Source organism: Balaenoptera musculus, chromosome 2 (assembly GCF_009873245.2).
Source record: "Balaenoptera musculus isolate JJ_BM4_2016_0621 chromosome 2, mBalMus1.pri.v3, whole genome shotgun sequence".
Lineage (NCBI taxonomy): Eukaryota > Metazoa > Chordata > Mammalia > Artiodactyla > Balaenopteridae > Balaenoptera > Balaenoptera musculus.
This window is the reverse complement of record NC_045786.1, coordinates 29,661,155-29,682,921: the sequence shown is the minus strand read 5'-3', so window position 1 is coordinate 29,682,921 and position 21,767 is coordinate 29,661,155. Positions and strand designations below refer to the sequence as shown.

Genomic DNA, 21,767 nt, shown 5'->3' with positions numbered 1-21,767 from the left:
GTTGTTTATCCATTCTCTATATACTACTTTGCATCTGTTAATCCCAAACTCCCAATCCATCCTCCCCCACCCCACCTCCCCCGGGCAACCACAAATCTGCTATGTCTGTGTCATAGATAAGTTCATATGTGTCATATTTTAGATTCCACATATAAGTGACACCATATGGTATTTGTCTTTCTCTTTCTGACTTACTTTGCTTAGTATGATAATCTCTAGGTCCATCCATGTAGCTGCAAATGACATTATTTCATTCTTTTTATGGCTGAGTAGTATTCCATTGTATATATACACTACATCTTCTTTATCCATTCATCTGTTGATGGACATTTAGGTTGTTTCCATGTCTTGGCTATTGTAAATAGTGCTGCTATGAACATAGGGGTGGTGCATGTATTCTTTTGAATTATAGTTTAATGAGCTTGTGTTTTTAATTTCAAATTTCAATTGTTTATTGCTGGTATATAAGGAAGCGGCTTTTTAAAAAAATAAATTTATTTATTTTTGGCTGCATTGGGTCTTCGTTGCCGCGTGTGGGCTTTCTCTAGTTGCGGTGAGCAGGGGCTACCCTTCATTGTGGTGCGTGGGCTTCTCATTGCATGGCTTCTCTTGTTGCGGAGCACAGGATCTAGGCGCGCAGGCTTCAGTAGTTATGGCTTGCAGGCTCTAGAGCGCAGGCTCAGTAGTTGTGGCACACGGGCTTATTTGCTCTGCGGCATGTGGGATCTTCCCGGACCAGGGATCAAACCTGTGTCCCCTGCATTGGCAGGCGGTTTCTTAACCACTGCGCCACCAAGGAAGTCCCTAGAAAGTGGCTTTTTTAATATTAACCTTATATTCCACAACCTTGCTATAACCACTTATTAGTTCCAGATTTTTTCTTGATTCTTTGGGATTTTCTACATAGACAATCACATCACCCCCAGTATGTATACTTTTAATTTCCTTTACTTGTCCTATTCCATTAGCCAAGACTTTCAGTATGATGTTGAAAAGTAATGATGAGAGGGGACATTTTTGCCATGTTCTTGATCTTAGTGGGAAATCTCACCACTAAATATTATGTTAACTGTAGGTTTTTTTCCATAGATGTTCTTTATCAAATTGAGGATGTTCTCCCCTACTCCTAGTTTGCTGAGAATTTTTGTCAAAAGTGGGTATTGGATTTTGTGAAATGCTTTTTCTGCATCTATTGACAGGGTCATGTGGTTTTTTTTTCTTTAGCCTGTTGATATGATAGATTACATTAATTGATTTTCAAATGTTAAACTAGCCTTGCATACCTGGAATAAATCCCATGTGGATGTGTCATATAATATTTCTATCCATTACTGGATTTCACTTGCTAATATTTTGTTGAGGAATTTTGCATCTATGTTCATGAGAGGTACTAGTCCGTAGATTTCCTTTCTTGTAATGTCTTTGTTTAGTTTTGGTATTAGATTAATGCTTGCCACATAGAACGAATTAGGAAGTATTCCCTCTGCTTTTATCTGCAGAAAGAGGATATAGAAAATAGGTATAATTTCTTCCATAAATGTTTGGTAGGTTCACCAGTGAACCCACCTGGGCCTGGTGTTTTGGAAGGTTAGCGTTGTTTCAGTGTTTTTAATAGACACAGGCCTATTCAGATCATCTATTTCTTCTTGGGTAAGTTTTGGCCGATTGTGTCTTTCAAGGAGTGGGTCATTTTCATCTAGGTTTTCAAATCTGTAGGCACAGAGTTGTTTGTAATACTCCCTTATTATCCTTTTATTGTCTATGGGATCAATAGTGATGGTCACTTTTTCATTTCTAATATTAGTAATTTGTGTGTTCTCTATTTTTTTCTTAACCTGGCTAGAAGATTATCAATTTTATTGATCTTTGCAAAGAACCAGATTTAGGCTTGATTTTTTTCTATTGATTTCTCATTTTCAATTTCATTATTTCTCCTTTTATTTATTTCCTTCTTCTTTGGATTAACTTTGCTCCTTTTCTTAGTTTCCTAAGGTTGAAGCTTAGATTACTGTTTTTAGATCCTTCTTCTTTTCTACTATACACATTCAATGCTATACATATGCCTCTAAGCACTGCTTTTGCTACATCCCACAAATTTTGATCCCTGTATTTTCATTTTCTTTTCAGTTCAAAATATTTTTTAAATTTTGCTTAGATTTCTTCTTTGACCCATGTGTTTTTTAGAAGTGTGCTATTTAATCTCCGAGTATGTGGGGGTTTTCCAGCTACCTTCCTGTTACTGATTTCTAGTTTAATTCCATTGTGGTCTGAGAGCATACTTTGTTTGATTCCTACTGCTTTCATTGTTACAAGGTGTTTTATGGCCCCGAATGTGTTCTATCTTGGTGTATTTAGCTTGAGACTGTGTATTCTGCTGTTGTTGGAGGCAGTCATCTATAAATGTCAGTTAAGTCCAGTTGATTGATGTCCTTGCTGGATCTGTCAATTACTGACAGAGGTGTTAAAGTTTCCCACTGTAACAGTGGATTTGTCCATTTATTCTTGCTGTTTTATTTGCTCTTGTCTCACGTGTTTCGATGTTTTGTTGTTGGGCATGTACACATTAAGGGTTGTTGTATCTTCTTAAAGAACTGACCCCTTTTTCATTATATAATGTTCCTCTTTATCTCTGATAACTTTCCTTGTTCTGAAGTTGGCGCCACATGAAATTAATATAGCTACTCATGGTTTTAGATCAGTGTTAGTACTGTGTATCTGTCTCCATCTGTGTCTTTATATTTAAAGGGGGTTTCCTGTAGACAACATATAGTGGGCTGTGCTTTCTACCCACTGACAGTCTCCATCTTTTCATTGGTGCACTTAGACTACTTACATTCAAAGTCATTATTGATATATTTGGATTACTATTTACCCATGTGTGTTACTGTTTTCTGTTCGTTGCATTTGAACTTTGTTTCTTGGTCTTCCACTCTTTTTCTGTCTTTTCTAGTTTTAATTGAAAATTTTATAGAATCCCATTTTTTCTTCTCTCTTGGCATATCAATTATACTTGATTTTTTAAAAAAATTTATTTATTTATTTTATTTTTGGCTGTGTTGGGTCTTCGTTTCTGTGCGAGGGCTTTCTCTAGTTGCAGCAAGCGCGGGCCTCTCACTATCGCGGCCTCTCTTGTTGCGGAGCATAGGCTCCAGACGCGAAGGCTCAGTAGTTGTGGCTCACGGGCCCAGCTGCTCCACGACATGTGGGATCTTCCCAGACCAGGGCTCGAACCCGTGTCCCCTGCATTGGTAGGCGGATTCTCAACCACTGCACCACCAGGGAAGCCCCTATACTTGATTTTTAAACTGTTCTTAGTGGTTGTCCTTAAGTTCACAATATACATTCATAATTAATCCAAGTCCACTTTCAAATAACACTATACCACCTCAAGGGTAGTATGAATACCTTATAACAGAGTATTCCCAATTCCTCCCTCCTGTAACACTGCTGTCATTCATTCACTAATCCACAGGCTATAATCACCCAATACATTGTTCCTATTATTACTTTGAACAAATGTTTATCTGTAAGAGCAATTAAGAATGCGAAAACCAAAAGATTTTATTTTATCATCTATTCCTTCTCTAACATTCTTCCTTTCTTTATGTAGATCTGAGTTTCTGACCTATCTACCTTCAGTCTATCAATCAGTTCATTCTTCATTTCTGCTACAGTGTTTTTGATTTCTAGCACTGTCTTGAGACTTTCTCTCAGAGTTTCCATTATCCATCTCCAATTCTGGGGCAGCAGCTTGCCCAGTGACCTCAGTTCTTTGATGGTTCAAAGAAGGGTTGCTGATTTTCCATATGTAAAGCTTTTTCTTGTGAGGATGTGTATGATGACTTCTGTGCTTCTACTACATGCCAGGGTGGAAACCAAGTCTATATCCTCTATTCCATTTTATTCTCTTCATTGTTTTCTCATTTCTTCTTTTTGTGAACTCATTCAATTTTCCTTTTCTAACTTCTAAAGTTAAATCCTTATGTCTTCAATTTCTAGGATCTCTTCTTACCTAATATAAGTAGTTTTAAATTTGTAACTACTGCATCAATTTCTTTCTAAGTACTATTTTGGTACATCCCACAAATTGATTCACTTTTTTTACCTGAAATACAACATCCTCTTAACATGTCCCTGCTTCAACCAGGAACCCATCCAACCCAACTAGCTATACATTCCAGCTACACTAATATTTCTAAAATGCAAATCTGACTGTGTCATTTTCTGTTTAAATGACTAGGCACAGCTATCAAGCATGATTAGTTCTGGACGAACAGGCCTTTAAGAACTGTCTTCAGCTGCTATATTACAAAGCTACAGTAATCAAGAGAGTATGGTACTGGCACAAAAACAGAAATACAGATCAATGGAACAGGATAGAAAGCCCAGAGATAAACCCATGCACATATGGTCACCTTATCTTTGATAAAGGAGGCAAGAATATACAATGGAGAAAAGACAGCCTCTTCAATAAGTGGTGCTGGGAAAACTGGACAGCTACATGTAAAAGAATGAAATTAGAATACTCCCTAACACCATACACAAAAATAAACTCAAAATGGATTAGAGACCTAAATGTAAGGCCAGACACCATAAAACTCTTAGAGGGAAAACATAGGCAGAACACTCTATGACATAAGTCACAGCAAGATCCTTTTTGACTCACCTCCTAGAGAAATGGAAATAAAAACAAAAATAAACAAATGGGACCTAATGAAACTTAAAAGCTTTTGCACAGCAAAGGAAACCATAAACAAGACAAAAAGACAGCCCTCAGAATGGGAGAAAATATTTGCAAATGAAGCAACTCACAAAGGATTCATCTCCAAAATTTACAAGCAGCTCATGCAACCCAATATCAAAAAAACAAACAACCCAATCCCAAAATGGGCAGAAGACCTAAATAGACATTTCTCCAAAGAAGATACACAGATTGCCAACAAACACATGAAAGGATGCTCAACATCACTAATTATTAGAGAAATGCAAATCAAAACTACAATGAGGTATCACCTCACACCGGTCAGAATGGCCATCATCAAAAAATCTACAAACAACAAATGCTGGAAGGGTGTGGAGAAAAGGGAACCCTCTTGCACTGTTGGTGGGAATGTAAATTGATACAGCCACTATGGAGAACAGTATGGGCATTCCTTAAAAAACTAAAAATAAACCTACCATACGACCCAGCAATCCCACTACTGGGCATATACCCTGAGAAAACCATAATTCAAAAAGAGTCATGTACCCCAATGTTCACTGCAGCTCTATTTACAATAGCCAGGACATGGAAGCAACCTAAGTGTCCATCAACAGATGAATGGATAAAGAAGATGTGGCACATATATACAATGGAATATTACTCAGCCATAAAAAGAAACGAAATTGAGTTATTTGTAGATAGGGGGATGGACCTAGAGTCTGTCATACAGAGTGAAGTCAGACAGAAAGAGAAAAACAAATACCGTATGCTAACACATATATATGGAATCTAATAAAAAATAAAAAATAAAAATGGTTCTGAAGAACCTAGGGGCAGGACAGGAATAAAGACACAGATGTAGAGAATGGACTTGAGGACATGGGGTTGGGGGTAAGGGTAAGCTGGGACGAAGTGAGAGAGTGGCATGGACATATATACACTACCAAATGTGAAACAGATAGCTAGTGGGAAGCAGCCGCATAGCACGGGGAGATCAGCTCGGTGCTTTGTGACCACCTAGAGGGGTGGGATAGGGAGGGTGGGAGGGAGACGCAAGAGGGAGGAGATATGGGGATATATGTATATGTATAGCTAATTCACTTTGTTATAGAGCAGAAACTAACACACCATTGTAAAGCAATTATTCTCCAATAAAGATGTTTAAAAAAAAGAAAAAAAAAGAACTCTCTTCAGCTGCATCTTCTGCCTTCTCCTCCATTCTTACATAACCTTGGGCCTAGCACAGCATTATGAAAGAGAACTTTCTGCTGTGGATGATTTTCCATATCTGCACTGCCCAGTATAGCAGCCACATGCCTTAAAATGTGGCTGGTAAAGCACAAAAACAGAATTTTAAATTTTATTTAATTTTATTAATTTAAATTTAAAAGGTCCCTTGTGGATACTGACCACCATGCTGGGTGGTGCAGCTCTGCACAGACTGAGCCTGTCCTTCACTGGGAATATTTAGTTTAGTATGCAGTCTGATTTAAGTCTTCTCTTTTACTCTAATTTAAGTAAGAAAATGTTATTTCCTGATTTTTACTAAAATAAATTAACTAATGAAACATTTAGTTGTTCAGAGAGAACACAGGTCATCACAGAAATAGGAACCACATTAAAATCAGTAAATCTTGTCAAGTTTACTAGAGAAAGAGAAAACTTCTCAATCTAGAAAATTAAACTTCAGAGTCAAGGAAGAACTCACTATAGGGTAAATAAACTCTGGAAGCAAACATGCTTTCTGTATTTTTGCCTCACGTGTAGTCCACAGCAGAATGCTCAGTACACAAAACTATTTGCATGTTTGTGAATGAATGAATACTAGGATAAAGTCCTTAGTCCCGGAAACTGATCATTGCTATGAATCAGACTTTGTCATCAGCATAAAATCAGTCTCACGGATGGGTTCAGAAGTAGAAGTTTCTAGTTCACACTATGTCTCAATTTTTTATTTAAAAAATTCCATTTTTACAAGTCTCATAGCAATGGTTCTCAAACTCTTTGACCCAAAGAACACTTTAAACTCAAAAACTGCTGAAAACCTTTAAAAGTTTTACTTATGGGATTAATACTTTGATATTTACTGTTTTAGAAAGGAAACGGAAAGACTTTTTAAAACACAAGATTTCACAATCACAGATTCCACTGGTGGTCAGAATGATGACATCACCACATGTCAGGCAGCCTCTGGAAAAATCCATCGTACATTCAGGAAAATATTGAGAATGAAAAAGGCAAGTAATGTGTTAGTGTTATTCTGAAAAGGGTTTGACCTCACAGACATCCCTGAAAGGGTCTTGAATCCCCCTCGGGTCCCTGGACTCTGTTTCAGCTCCTCGTCCTAGAGGAAGACAGGGCTCCATGACATTCTACCTGGAATAAGCACAAGGGTGGATCAGGACACCTCAGCACTGAGAAGGCAACTGCTCTTGTCCATGTCTGCACACAAATTATGAGATGTGGTTTTTTCAAACTGTTCCTAAGCCCATAAATAGACAAAACAATCATTTAAAACATATTAGGAAATCATATGTTATATTTTAGTTTTAATATATTCTTGTCATAATCAGTCTTGGTTGGAATACAAACAACTCAAGTCTCAAGGTTTTTCCAGGGTTTTTGGTTGAGGGAAAAAGGTGTTAAAAAAAACAGCTAGAATCTTTTAAAGCTCAAATTAGACTTTATCAAGTGAAAGTAATAAAGTGCCCAATATAGAGTTTGACATTTTCTAGGTATTCAGTAAATGCCTATTCATTCACTTTCCAAATCAAATTTTAGTTTCCAAAGAAAATTATTTAAAAAGAAGAGAGGTGCACACTATTCTAAAGAATTCTAGTAGGAGTTCATTACCATGTAAGGCCATGGGTTTAGAAATGAAATGAGAACATATAGCCAAGAGAGATTAAATCTGTGGCTATATGGTTGAGTAGATCAACTGTTAATTAGGTCAACTGTCTAAAAGATAATTGAATTACTTCTTGGCTGATATATTTGGTCACTGAAGCAACCAAAGTAACTCCACTGCAAATTAAGTGGTCAAAGAATTTTAGAAAGCAAAATCTCCTGAGAGTCACAAAACTTTTTCTCTTAAATGTCTTAAATCTTCTGTGCTGGCTCAGGAGAAAATAAACCAGAAAATCCTGAAACATGGACACTGGCAACTGACCAAAACAAGCTTTTAAGATTTCATAACCACATTTTAAAAAATATATGAGCATAAACTCCAAGAGAAAGTAACATATAGTATATCAGTGAAATTTCTAAATTAAGAAAACTGACTAGAGTATTTAAAAACAGGAAATAGCAGATAACAACGTGGCGAATGAGACTACCAAATGAGCCCTGGGAATGACCCAAAGGCCCTCCTTAGCTTTCCTCTAGGGCGCATGCCATCCTATACGAGGGGTGGTGCTCCGTGTCAGTTATAGAAAACGAGAACCCAACTGAGCTTTCAAAAGCATATGGAAAGATCCTCTGGATATGTTTGCTCCTTATGTAAATTAAGCAGTCATTATTTATTCAAAATTGAGAGGAGTGTAAATTTAAAAAAAATTAAAACAGTATATATGGCATAATATTTTTCACATCTTACATGACACTTCAAGGAATGTCTGCACAATTTTTCATGTATTCTCTACATAGTAAGTGAATAGCTGAGGCGAATTCCACCATCTTTAACCTACGAATGAAAAACTTAATTCTCTAAAGGCAGACCCAGAGACCATCATCTTTACAACTGTACAACCCAGACATCTTGGGGTCACCCCCAATCCCGTCTCTCACACACCCTGCCTTAACTCAGCCTTCACGTCCTCAAGCTACTATCTTCTAAACACATCTCAAGTCTCACTGGCACAGACTGATCTAAACAAGTATCTCAGGTACTCAGGGTCTTTCCAAATACTCCACTTCTAATCCGTACTCCACAATGCTACCAAAGTACTCTTCAAACCCCACAACTACTCCAAACATGACTTTGCCTAAAATCTTCAAATGGTACCCTAGCATCTTCAGGATAAAGTCCAAATGCTTGAGCACATATACAAAATACCTTAAAATCTGGCCCCTCCTACCTAATTTCTTGCTTTTCCCCAAATGTGCTCTGCTCCCTTCATCACCCTTCTTTCCTTCAAAAACCATTAACTAGGCAATATTTTAGGTGCCTGGCATACACAAATGAACAAAGCAAAGATCTTTGCCCTGGTGGACCATACATTCTTATGGTAGGTAGAGAGATAACTGACAGATGGAGAGAGATGTGGGTAGACAGATGACAGATGGTAGGTAGATAAACAGATGGTGTATACAGATAGACAGATTATTGGTAGATGATAGATAGCTAATAGATGGTTGACTGATAGACAAGTTGGTAGACAGATGATCAATAAACAGCTAACTAGACAGACAGATGATTGATATAGGCAGGTAGATAGGCAGATGATAGATTACTGATACAGATAGATAGCGAGATGACTGACAGATAGGTAGATGGACAGACAGATAACTGATAGCATGCCAGGGGTAACAGATGCAGTGGATGTAAACAAATCAGGATGAAAAGGGAAGGGACTGTGTATGAGATGGCATGGTGCTTTACCATTTTAATTGGGTGGTCAGAGAATGCCTCACAAAAACAGGGAATACCCACGGAACCAGTGTGGCTGCAGAGGAGGGCGACGTGCAAGACAAGAGTGTGGAGTGACAGGAGGCCAGACTGTGCACGTGGTGGGTCACTGCTGCCACACGACTCTTACTCTGAGAGCAACAGGAGCTGCTGGAATTCTTGAGCAGAGGAGTGTCGCCAGCGAACGTGCGTTTAGAACTCAGGGCGCCGTTATGTTGAGGACAGCCTCTGAGGGCAACCGAGTGAAGGGGACAAGAAAGAAGTAGAGGAAGTGGGACAAGGGTGCCTGGAGAGATGCCCATAGGAAACAAAGTCGCAAGGACAGGAGCTGCTGGAATTCTCTGCAGCGTCCCCCAAAGTGGGGAGAGTTCCGAGTCTGGAGTTCTAATTGGGAAGGACTAATGCGAACCGGAGCTTCCCCTGCCTCACGATGATACTCTCGAGAAACTAAGTGATTTAAAGTAGAGCCTGAGGTAGGGGCTGGACAGGATGGGGTCTGGTTTCCTCTGCAGAGGGCTGTGCTGGCCATGTCCCTATGGACTGGTGACAGTCAATCCCCTGACATCGCCCTCCATTCTTCTCCTCAGCACCACCCCTCCATCGAGTCTTCCCCTCTGCCCACAAAGAGGGGTGGTAGTGTGCACAGGTGAGCGGAGACGCACCTGAGGCCCAGAGATCACCACCTCCTACTGTACTGTGTTCACCTCTCTCAGACTTTTACTTGAAAAGAAAAACAGTGACACCACCACCACCTGTCCTACTGATTACCCAAAATAACTAGGAGGATTTGAACAAGACAATATACCTTATCAAAGGCCGTATAAAGTTTATACAGTATATCATCCTCCACCCTCATCGTTAGGAAAGACATATAATGTAGGACATAGATTGTACTATGATTTAATTTCCATCTAAATAAAAAAAATTAACACAAAAAATTACAGGTTAGAAATGGACAGGAGATATAATCTTCTATCTGGTAATAAGTCAGATTACAGGGCCAGACAAAGCTAGATTTGCATCTTAATTTGGTGAGTTAGTTATCATTAACAATCACTGAACTTCAATTTTCTCATCTATAGAATGGAAATAAGAACTTGACTAGTTTCTTTGAGAACTGAAGATATGGATGATAGTAAACATGTATCTACCTGTGTGTCTAAGTGCATGTCTACATATATATCTATGTGTGTGTCTACATGTGGCTATCTACCTGTATGTCTCCTGTATGTGTGACTATGTATGTGTATCTACCTGTGTGTGTCTACGTGTGTGTGTGATATATAAAATGAACAACACACTCAAGACAAAGGAATAAATGGAAACATTCCATAGCAAGTCGACAGCACATATGTGTGTGCTACCCTCCTAATTATTTGAAAGGGGCCTTTGAGATGCCCGAATGAGTACAATGGGCTCTTGGTATGTGCTAGGAGTTAAAATACCTGTTAAAAAACAGAAGGTGGATTTGGGAACAAACGCCTGCCCTCACTCCACCCCCACATACTGTCCCAGGCACCAGGCCTGAGGAGGCCAAGAAGGCAGGGGCAGCAATGAAGCTGCACTGGGCTTCTTCCTAGTTTCTCAAGACCATTCTTCTTGCTTCCGCAGATGAAGATTCCTGATGCCATAAAATCTGTCTTACCCCTTCTTCCCTTCCAGAAAGGAGAGCAGGGCCAGGCAGTCAGGCACACAGCTCCTTAGCGGGAAGGGTGGTGGTTTATCTTGCAAGCCCCCATTAATGGAAAAATTCACAACGCTGAGAGGCTCACAGGGTTGACCCACCCACCTTGGTGTGAACTGGCTGAGCTACTTCTCCTCTTGCAGTCTCAGCTTCCTCTTCTGCAACATGAAACAGTCATAAGTACTTCACCTTTCCGTTATAAAAACCAAGTGAGATAATGCCTTTGCAAGTACTTTGCAAAATATAAAGTGATATATAAATGTTATAATTTGGGTTGTCATCATGAGCAATCTACATGTACCCTGAACTGGTGTCCCAGCAACAACACTTACTGATAATTTTCTTCTAAAAAAATTAGGGAAGCACGAAAAAGCAACTTTAATCCAGATGTTGGGGGAAAAGAAACTTTTTTCAAAAAGTAAAACATTAATCACAAGTTCCTTGATGCTCAGTTAATGAAAGAAATTTAAGCCAGTCAAGCCCAGGTGATAACTGCAATAAAACGGAATTATGAAGATAGCATTCTTATACACAACATCATAAAACACAAAGGAAATAATAAACAGAGAACATACAAATTATTAAGAATCTTATTACTTTTTTGAAAACTGTACTTTAAAAACAGAAATCACTGAGGTTAAAAGAGAAGGAAAAAATACTAGCAACCAAGATTACGAAAAGTAAAACCAAACTTTTAAACAGTAACACCTAAAAAAAATAAGCAAAATTTGGCTTATGAGAGGTTACTTTTTAAGTTCTTGTGAAATTCTAAATAATGGAAACTATTTTAAAAATATAAGAAGAGTTACTATTTACTGAATTTTAATGTGTACCCTAGAGGGTATATTTGTGTCTGAGATAAGATGTCATCTGTGGGCCACATGACCAACCACAAGGACATCCAAACTCACTGCCTCGTACTCACACAGCTTCTGCAGACATGTGCCCACTCATTCATTTCACCATCACCCACATTACAGACCCCACACCTGGTGCCTTACCCGACCGATAGCGTTCATCTCGTGACCCTGAGGACCTTCGGCGGTGATAGCGAGAGGCAGAGGAAGGAGTAACTGGAGCCCGGCGCTCTGGAGGCAAAGCTTGATCCACTCCTGGGTTAATGAGGAGAACAGCAAAGTAAGGAGAGGTTTACTGGCAGCTGGAGTTAACTTACTTTGCAAAACAAATCATTTGGTAGAATAAATCTCTGATTCTCTGCTTTCCCACAGCCACGCTGAAGCACACAGGGGAGTGGGCATGGAGGGCTGGGACATCCTGGACAATGAACAGGAAAGGAAGAAGTATCCAGGGTAGGGCACGACTCAGGGCCCCGACACTACAGCCTTTAGAAACACCAGTCCAGGCTCCTTCACGTCACAAATGCCTGTTATCTCATGTGCCGTGATGCAGAGTAAGCTACAAGCAATAATTCTTTAAATTACATTTATCATTAAATTAAAAGCAACTGCAAATAAGTCTTAAAGGATATTTTAATAATATATTCCAGGTAACCAGGATGGAGCATAAACTTTCATCTTTGTTCATTCAAAAGTTCAAACTCTCTGCAATCTTACTCCATTTGATGCTAAACAACTGAACAAGTTGTATTTCAACATGGCTTTGAAGAATTACCAAAACTGTTAACATGGTCAGATAAAAATGATTCAATGATATTGGCCAAAAGCTGACCTAACTCTAACAATCTTGATACCTATTCAGAACTAGAGTAGTCAGAGGCACAATTTAGATAAAACTAGGTACTACGGGAAAGATGTAATCACTACAGTTCAGAAATAAAGTAATTCTGTGCCCTGAGTATTAAAGATTAATTATTGCTTCTTCAGAAAAGGGTTAGTAATGCTCAATAGAAAGTAAACCAGAAAGAGCAATTTTAGCAAAAAACTGTCTGGTCCCTGGTTTTCTGTGATGGCTCCATGAGAGTTAGCTATTCATCCCTCAGATTTAATATTCCTCTTACACTGGTGATTTCTGAACCTCACTTTTTAATGGAATGTTTGTGGGCCCTACATATTAACGTTTGCTATGTTAGAACTGTACAAAAGACACCTGCACTGCAGGCCTGGGTTAGGTTCCATGGTTTTTCATCTAGCAAGTGTATTAACATTGCTAATTAACAGTCCTTGTCACTGAACTGTTCACAGCTCCAAGTCTCCTCCAGCTATTGTCTTAAATCTATCTTTTAAAAAGTTACTTTGTATTTTTATCAAACAGATGCACAGAATTTATGAAATCAAAGACTACCATTAAATCTCATAATGAAAACAGTAGTTACCTGGTATTTACATTCCTATTGAACCTTAGAATTCTAAGCAAAATTATTTGTAAATTTAAAATTTTTATATTTATTTTTATAAATATATTTATTTGAAAATTATTTATATTAATTGCCTTTCCTGTCAATTATTGTCAAGAAGTTAAATTATTAAATATCATTCTGATACTATAATCTTTATGTAAAATCTGTTTATTTTTTTCTTTTCTCCTGTGTCAACTTTTATAACTTTTTCTTTAATCCCACTGAAGGAGGTGCAAGCAAGTGTTTCTTCCTATGGCAGGGGCATCACCAGATCTACTTCAGTAGGTCTTTTACCTGGGCTGTTCCATTTACCCAAAGAAGAGACGTCCGGTCTCCTGTACTGTGACTAAACACAGTGTTCACAGTGTTCAGCTGGAGCTATTCTCACTCTCCAGCACATGTGCTCTGATTCAGGGCCTCTGGGTGCAGTACTGCCAGGTGTCCCCAACTCCGGAGGCTCTTAGTTCCCTTTCTCTCTTTCTCAGAGAGCAAACATCTCTGGGGGAATGGGGAGGATGTGGATCGCCTGTTCCCTAGATGCCATGCCTACCCCCACCCCCTGCCGTGGTTTCATCAGCACCTTCATCTGCTGCCTTTCTCCCCTTGGCTAAATAAGGTGCCTCTAATCATCTACCTTATATAGCTTAAAAACACATCACTATTTCTCCCATTCTCTTGTCCTGGGGATTTATACTTTATCCATTTACTGACATCGTAGTGCAGCTCTGGGAAGAAGCAGGGCTAAATGTACACCTTTGTGCTGCTGAGGTTAAACAGTGCCTGATACACACACACACATTTAGCTTTCAATCTCAGTAGTTACCCATCTAGTTCTTTCAAATATGCTTTTTGGAATTAATTTCAACCTTGACCCCTTCCAGGTCCCTAGGTTGTCATATACTTCCTCTGGGAAGTGTAGTCATAGCACTTACAGACCAGCTATACAGAGCTGTAGGTCAGTGCTCACCTGCTGCTGTCCCTACACATCTGTCTTCAGAAAGCTAAGTCTGCATACAAGCATTGTGAACATTTACTCTCATAGGCTGAAAAATAGAGTTTACAACCCAAGTTTTAAAAAGAAATGAATAAATTAGACAAAAGGAGAATAGCTTCAACAGGTCACCAGCAGTAGGACATTAAAAGAGACTAAAATTTAAGTGTGCATATTTCAATCATTAGTTTTTATCTGACCTCACTGTGAATGAAATTTGAGGTAGCTTAAAGGTACCTCAGTCACATATGCAACTCCAAATTAGAATGACCTGGTACCACAAGAGAAGCCGGGGTAGTGACCCACGGTAAGAGGAGCTGACCACGTGCTGCTGCTGGGACGGGCTCCCTCCTGGTAAGGCTAATCACGAATAATTAGTAAAACACATAATTACAACACAGTACTCAGCACTGCTGAGGTCTCACATTCAGGCACGATTGAAAACTAGCTCAAAGGAAAGCCACAAGACGACCAGTGTGTCTACGACACAAGGTGAGGCGTCCCAAGGAAGGTGGGGTAACTGTCCAGAAACATGCAACGCAAGCGGGATAAAAAATTCTCCTCAGGCAAAAATGAGACAGAGATCAAGACTGGATCTCTTCTCCGACAAACATCTATTAAGCACCACTAGCTTCAGATCCCACACAAATTGAGGGGAAATGCACTGGGGACACCGCCATGCTCTGGAGCTGGAGCTGGAGCCCTATCTGCTGCCATCACGATCTGACCCTGAGCCTCAGTTTCCCATCTTTACGCAGGACTGATAGGAACAGCCAATGCTTTACAGCACTGGTGCAAGCACTTTATATTTACTAATTTATTAACATAGGCATATGAGATAAGTTTCTGCCATTTCACTGAGAGAAAATGCAGGCCCAGAACTGGGTCTTGAACTCAAGCCGTCTGTGCCACTCTCACCAGTGCCCTTCCATTTGTGATGGGCATCCCTTCCTGGTGCTCCTGGGCACCTGCTGTCACTCAGAGCCCAAGCAGAGGCCAGGCCCTTGAAGCAGAGGCTACGTGCTGTTCAGTGCTGCACTCCAGGTGCAATGGTCACTGGTCACATGGACCAAGTCCAGCTGGTACTTTGAATCCATGAAGAGGTATTTTTGTGACCTCACCACAAAACTACTGTTCAAGAGCATTCTTATAAAGAGAGACGGAAACTGCTACAATTCCAGACTGCTGCCCAGGAACAAACTCAGAGCAGCTGAAAACTGCTGAGGTTGTGTGACATGAAGGTGTGCACACATCGATCCTTGCTTGGGACAGGGGCAGGTTAAGAGCCCAGAGAAGGCAATGACTGACTGGCTGTCTGCCTCTGGCCAAGTGCTGCCCCTGGCTCACAGAAGGGTCTCAGGAAGCACTGCTGAACCAGTAAGTGAAATTTTCAAGGCTCGTGCAGAGTGCTGCAACTCATCAATTCATATACGAAGATCTCAGTGAGCTTTTGTTTCCTCTAGAATTGCCACAGGACTGTAAATAAAACTCATCAGAGGAAGGAGACCAGAGGTGCATAAGAGGAAAAGAGGAAACAAAAGGACAGCATGGGAGAGAGTAAAACACACCTCGTCCCGCTGCTGAGTGTGCACCTTCCTGGGACCTCGCACTTCTGCACATGGCACCCCACCTCTCCACTTCTCAAACACCTCCATCCCCCGGGACTCCTCTCTTCCCCACCCTACACTCTATCCTCAAGGTTAGAAAGGTCACCAGGCTTAGTGCTCAGCCCTGCCCGGGCCCCTTCACAGTCACACGCTACCTGCAGCTCCCAGCACCCTCTGTGCCACCAGGGCCACTACAGCCCGGAATGTCAGTCTCTCTCTTCAATCCAAGCAGGGCTCTGACTGGTTCATGTCTCTGCACCCAGTGGACCACAGAACCGAGCCCTAGGCTCCTTCCCTGACTGCCAACCTCCCTCCCACCACACCCTCCTCGTCAGCCACCTCCCACTCGTGCCTCCAGGTTCCTGTCACACAGAAACACTCTTCCCAAGTTTTTACCCTGTCCTATCACTATTCACTCCTCCAAATGCTTTTTTCCCCTCCATATGTAAAAACTTTGTTTAAACCCAAGGGAGAGAAAGCAGAGAAATAAGCCATTTTTATTAGAACTTCAATCAATTACTTCTAACACATGTTTAAGAAAGGTTCCCCAAAACTAACATAATATTGTAAATCAACTTTACTTCAATAAAAAAAGAAAGATTCCCCAAAGAAAATCCTAACAATATAGTTCTGGCACCTAAACAATCCACCAATTTCAGATTATTAAATAAATGCAGTTATTTCATTAATGCTATGGTAAACTAGATACTAGAAATCACAATAATCCTCTTATTAACCTAAGAATAAGGCCCACAGGGGCTGGTCCATTCACCCAGACACAATGGTGCACTATAGGCCAGAAGACCTGCAGTATAGACACCTTCTAGAAAAAAGTCAGTATTTCTAAATTCAGACAGTAAGGGAAATACACTGAAAAACCTTGGTTTTCAACATATTTTTAAAAGAAATCATGCAGGATGTGTACAAGATAACCTGCATAAAAATGTATATAAGATTTAAAACAAAGATCTTGATTCAAATTCTGGTCTTATTTTTACTAATTGCATAATGGGACAAATCGCTCAGCCTCTGAACCTCGGTTCCCACATGTGTTGGGGTGCAGACATGGACACATTAATACAGGAGTGACTGCTACTCCCAGGACCCTCACCGTGACGCAAGGCTCTCTGCTCCTTGCACACAGCATTCGTGGGTCTCAGGGTCCTTCGACCTCACCAGGCACCCAAAGGGCTCTCACTTAAGTGAAAACATGCTTTAGGCAGTTGGTAAAACTGACAAGGATTTTTCCATATTTCAAGTTTGTACAAAAACGATTTTTGAATTGTCCCATTCTCTTCTAGCACCTAATTATACTTTCCCTCACGCAACAGCACTTATTTCTAACATAAGTGCCATCACGGAGTTTGCCAGAAAATAAACAGTACAACTGTAGTACAGGTGAGAAATTTACTACTTTCACTTCATACTGACTCAAATGAGAACAGCACAAAATAGACAGAAATTTCACCATCAGCACTGTAACATCTCCCCGACCATGCTGGCCTGATTCTTACATTACTGTCACTCTTGTGTCTACCTTACCCTCCATTAGCATGAAGCCTTGCAATAAATCAGTATAAATTTGCTAACCATTTTCCTATTCATGTTTGAATTTGCGTAGGGACTCATGCCTGGAAAAGTATAGACGACCTGGAGTTCAGGGTTTCACGAGAGCCCCTACCATCGTGCATTTGTATCTCATCCCCACATCCCACCACTTGGCTTTGCTCAGCAGGTAAGTTCGGAGGCAATGAGAGTATATGCTCAGGATCAGGGATTCAGATTTCTGCGTTTTCCTTATAGATTGTCCACAAAAACCCATATGAGCCAGATCCAAAGTGGACACCACTCTCACTGTTCCATGCCCAGCTCTGCCTTCCGTAGAGGCTCAGCTGTTCCCTGTTAACTACTGGTGTCTGGGGGAGGAACCTGATTGGTTCATGTCACCAAAAAGAACAAGAAACCCATCAATAATCACCAGCTGTGTGTGATAAAATAAGAATACTTCTTAGACAACTGAGAGTAGCAAGCTGTGTATCAAGATCATGACCATGGCTTACCCTAGGATACAGGTCATTTACCTTTAGGTGATGAAAGTTCAATCCTGTAGCAACTCAGTCTGGAAAGAATTCATGCTAAGTCTCAGGGCACCCTGATTTAACTACTCATATTTCTCCTTTCCTGGCGTTTAACCTTGCAGGCTACACCCCACCCATCATGAACAGATGGCATGGCTGAGGAAGTCCCCCAGGACCAGCTCTGTGTCCCTACAACCCAGGTCAGATAGGCAACACACTGCTGTGCCCAGGGAAGTGAGGGCTGCACTCTGGGAGACAAACTCTGTGGCAGGATGAAAATATAGACCAAATTGTGCACCTGGCACCAGAGAAGCAGAGCAGTTGTTAATGTGAAGAAGCAGAACCGATCAACCACAGCAGTGCCAGTAAGCTTCACTTTCTGGAAAATATAAAACACAATGGCCTGTCCTAACCCCAGGGATGAGGGAAGAAATCCTTGTCGAAGTGACACTGCACTGAGCTTTAAAAGATGCACAGGTACAGGCAGAGGGCACAAGCACATACAGAATGCCTCACATGCATTGTGACATCGGATGTAGGCTGGAGGAGGTGAAGAGAGGTCAGGCTGCTACCCGTGAAGCCCTTCTGATGCAGACGAGTCTGCACTCCGGGTGGGGCCGTCTGTGTTCTCCACAAGAGCAAAAGTGGACGATAAACTCGCCCTAACCAAGAGAGGCTCCTCTCTGAGGAGGCTGTTCACGTGGATCCCACAGCCGATGCCCAGAGAGCAGGAAGGAAACAGACAGACTTGCCCTCTGGTCACAGTAGCCGCATTCACCAAGATTTTCACAACTACACAGTCACAGTAAGTCCTTGTAACTGAGCACAAGCCGCCTGCTGTTGGAGGAAAGGCGAGCTGGGCTTGGAGAAGACCGGATCTACATAAATCACTCACCACTCAGAAACATTTGATGCCAATCACGTGGAAAGTTATATCTAGCCAATACATGCATCACGGGAATAGAGGGACTATTTGGTCAAGGAAGGTTTCACTATTTATGGTAACATTGGAATGTTACTACCTCACATCACCATGGCCTTGTCATGAAAGCAGTGAAGACTCATATAGAAGCTAACACCACGTGATTAAGATATCCCTGGAGAGAGTGGTAGAGAGTGGATTTTAGCTTCTATTTTCACAAATTTTATCAGGTTCAGAGACTAATGAAAAATATATAGTTTCAGAGACTAATGAAAACTGCAAGAGAACTAGAACCAAATAAGTTCTCCTGAATAATATTTTCTCTTTGATAATGATTTTCAATATATTCTGACCCCTTACTTCATTAAATACATAATTTTCTTTTTTTCTTTCTAGCTCTGGCACACTTTCCCTCATCCAGCTTTAGGTGAGCATTCAACACTGTGCTCTCCTTACCGCTTCCCAGAGACCATCTTATACGAGTGACCATACACCCAGGGCAACTTCTCAGAAATACAGATCAGCAATAAGAACTGCAAAACTACCTGGGCATCTGTTCACCCAATCCCAGCAGCATGGGTGAACCTGCCTTCTCCTTCCCGGTGGGAATGGCGTGGCCACAAGGGCCAGGGAGCAGTGTTCCCAAGCAGCGCTCACAGCCTCACACATCCACAGGTGCAGCAGTGAGGCATACAGAAATTGCGACGGGGCCCCTGCAGCTAACGCCCAACTCCACCGCCCGCCTACCACCGCTCCGCTCTTCCCCACACAGACATGCATCACGCCCGTCAGCAAGCTAGCATGGAGAGGAGGGCAGAGCCACAGCGGAGAGACCCGGCTGGGTTCCCTCCTCTAAGATCCTGGGGGCCAACTGTGACATAACAGCTTAGTGTCTGTACCTGATTCTCAAACAGTGCCTTTTATTTGAGGTAAAACCCTGAAGCTTATAAATGCTTATTCCTTATTGTACTAAAAGGTGCACTGAACTCATCTTTTTGGGCTTCTTATATTCAAAATATTGCTCACTAAAATAATTTTGACCTCTGAATAGGACCACGACCTCTAAGAATACACTCTATGATTAACTGGTTCAATTTTTCAATTTCAAAACTCCATAACTGCCCTCTGGAGGTAGGAATACCATGGAGCTACAGACCTTACTCCCTGAAGCAGATCTCAGAGGCCAGGATTCATTACAGTTCATCCTTCACCCAGGTCTCTGGCTATGAGACAAAGGTTAGCGGAATATCAACAATTTTAGGAAGAATTGTATGATCTGTCATGCATTCTTCTTTCTTAAGTGTTTTGTAATTAGTGCTCCAAATGCAAAAATATGGTTGTAAAAAACCGAGTATTATATTTTAATAGAAAACACTCAAAACTGGGCCCTGAGTCAGCAGGATGATCATGGTCTGGGGTCTGTGACAAGCTCTTTGCCTGAGGAACACTGTGGCCTCAATAAGTCGCACAAGTTCAAATGGAGAACAGGGGCTCAGAAACAGGACCTCCTAAGTTCCCCCAAGGCTGAGCCCTCACTTCTGTTTAGAAAGGCATTAGGTGGACAGTCCATTGCAAATGTGCCCTGCCGTGGGTGTGTGTGTGTGTGTGTGTCTCTCTCTCTCTCTCTCTCTCTCAGTTAAGTGCGCTCACCGAAACGAAAGTAAAACAGTGGCCGGTTTCCTGCGGTGCTGGCCGCCCGCTCTCTGACCGCGGCGTCTCGGATGTCACATACCCCGATGTTGCCAGCCTGCAGCATTCTTCTCGGGGCTCCTTCACTGTGCTGCAGTCTACACCGGACCACGGCAGCTCCATTCGCTGCTGTAACAAGTTGAAAAAAAACTAATTAATTCAAACTTTAGTTTTTTTTAAATTTGTTACAGCACCGAGCAGAGCAGCCGACCCCATGCAGAACAGCACAAAGAACATCAAAGGGACCATGCCACACAGGGCCACCCTCAGCGCTCAGCAACACGGGTCAGCCATGTTCTTGGCACTGTCGCAGCTCCAGAGCCATCTTCTGGGAAGGTGCAGAACTGCTTCTGTTTCACTTTTGTTTGGTAAGGCACGGACAATAAAATCTAGCAACCCACAGGGCCTACAGTCTCCCCGCCAGCCTTCCTCCAAGACCAGGAGGGGCCACGTGCAGACAGGAATTCATCACAACAGCTCTGCTGGAGCACGAGAAGAGGAAAGCGGGGAGACCACATCTAGTCGTCTGCCCACGTGTGCTCTGAAGCCTCTCACACATGGGGTCAGCTAGACAACACACTTATTTTCCATCCACTCAGACAGCGCAGAGCTTCTTCCTTTTACAGACTAGACAGCAGGAAAACCCAGGCTGTCATGTTAACTTTCTTAAGTACCGAGAAAAGAAAGAAATCACACAAAACCAAACAAAGCTAAAAAAGCAGCAGAAACTCAACACACAAGTTAAGTGTCCTGGAATGTGAGCCACAGGTGGGGACACTCCTTCTGCGCTCACAGCACTGGAGGCTGTGTCACAGTCCGGAGAGCTGGTGGGCCTGCACTGGGCCTGCACATGCAGACTTGAACCCCTTCTAGTAGAAGTGGCTCAGCAGAGCTTCACATTTGGTCCAACAGTGAACACTGGCGAGTCCATTTCTGTTGCTGTCCTTCCTCCTGAAGGACTTGTGTTAGCTTTAAGCCTTTCCTGATGCCCAGAAAATTCTCAAGGTTGCCCTCGGGCTGAACTGAGCTTACATCAGAATGGAGTGTTACAACTGCAGCCCAGTATCATCTTCCTTTCCCTGAAATGTACAGAACCCAGCTCGAGGGCAGAAATTCTACACACTTGCACACGTGAAAACGCTGGAATTAA

The 21,767-nt window shown here is 41.5% G+C and overlaps 1 protein-coding gene across 5 annotated transcripts in view; it reads right to left on the bottom strand.

Annotated features, from left to right (window-relative positions):
• DIP2C (disco interacting protein 2 homolog C) overlaps window positions 1-21,767 on the bottom strand; it is a 364,898-nt gene that overhangs the window by 162,979 nt on the left and 180,152 nt on the right. For 3 of the 5 annotated variants that reach the window (XM_036841828.1, XM_036841829.1, XM_036841830.1), the window contains exons 3-4: window positions 20,579-20,746; window positions 12,015-12,125 (exon numbers count right to left, since the gene is read on the bottom strand). In XM_036841828.1, coding sequence (XP_036697723.1) covers window positions 12,015-12,125; window positions 20,579-20,746 — 279 coding nt within the window. The remainder of the gene's footprint in view (window positions 1-12,014; window positions 12,126-20,578; window positions 20,747-21,767) is intronic. The other 2 variants (XM_036841831.1, XM_036841832.1) reach the window with 1 other exon arrangement.